At 50.8% G+C, this 482-nt stretch overlaps 1 protein-coding gene across 1 annotated transcript in view; it reads right to left on the reverse strand.

Annotated features, from left to right (window-relative positions):
- LOC119581883 overlaps nt 1-482 on the reverse strand; it is an 11971-nt gene that overhangs the window by 5412 nt on the left and 6077 nt on the right. Inside the window, exon 4 of the mRNA XM_037930043.1 lies at nt 152-349. Within this exon, the coding sequence (XP_037785971.1) occupies nt 152-349 (198 nt within the window). The remainder of the gene's footprint in view (nt 1-151; nt 350-482) is intronic.

A 482-nucleotide genomic window follows, 5' to 3' on the forward strand; every position in this document is an offset into this window, starting at 1 on the left:
GGCCGCGTTTTTTCAGCGATCACTATCATTCCACTGGAGAAAAGAATACTAAAGATCTCCAACTTATCGTCCTCGAACACCAAAGGAAGCCGAGAGAGCGACGCCAACATTCCCGATTCCCTTATTCTCGGTGCACCTGGGGACCACTCACCCAGGGCCGGCAGGTCGTGGACATGGCAGAGGTCCACATGGGCGTAATTGCAGTGGAGGTGGCACAGCGTCTGCATGCCGAACGTATCCTCGATGGAGACGTTGTGGTAGATCCTCATAACCCAGTCGGGGTACGATGTGTGGACCTTCTTCGCGGTCCCGTACAGCTGGCCCAGGTACTTGTGAAAGGTCTCGCTCCCTGGACGGAATAAAGAGGGTCAGAAAGGGGAATGTTCATTAGAATCTGACGATGAAGAAATACTCATCTACGTAACGACTGACAGATCAATTGACAGGTATGTATACAGAGAGACACTTGGATATATGAATTT

Source organism: Penaeus monodon, chromosome 15 (genome assembly GCF_015228065.2).
Source record: "Penaeus monodon isolate SGIC_2016 chromosome 15, NSTDA_Pmon_1, whole genome shotgun sequence".
NCBI lineage: Eukaryota > Metazoa > Arthropoda > Malacostraca > Decapoda > Penaeidae > Penaeus > Penaeus monodon.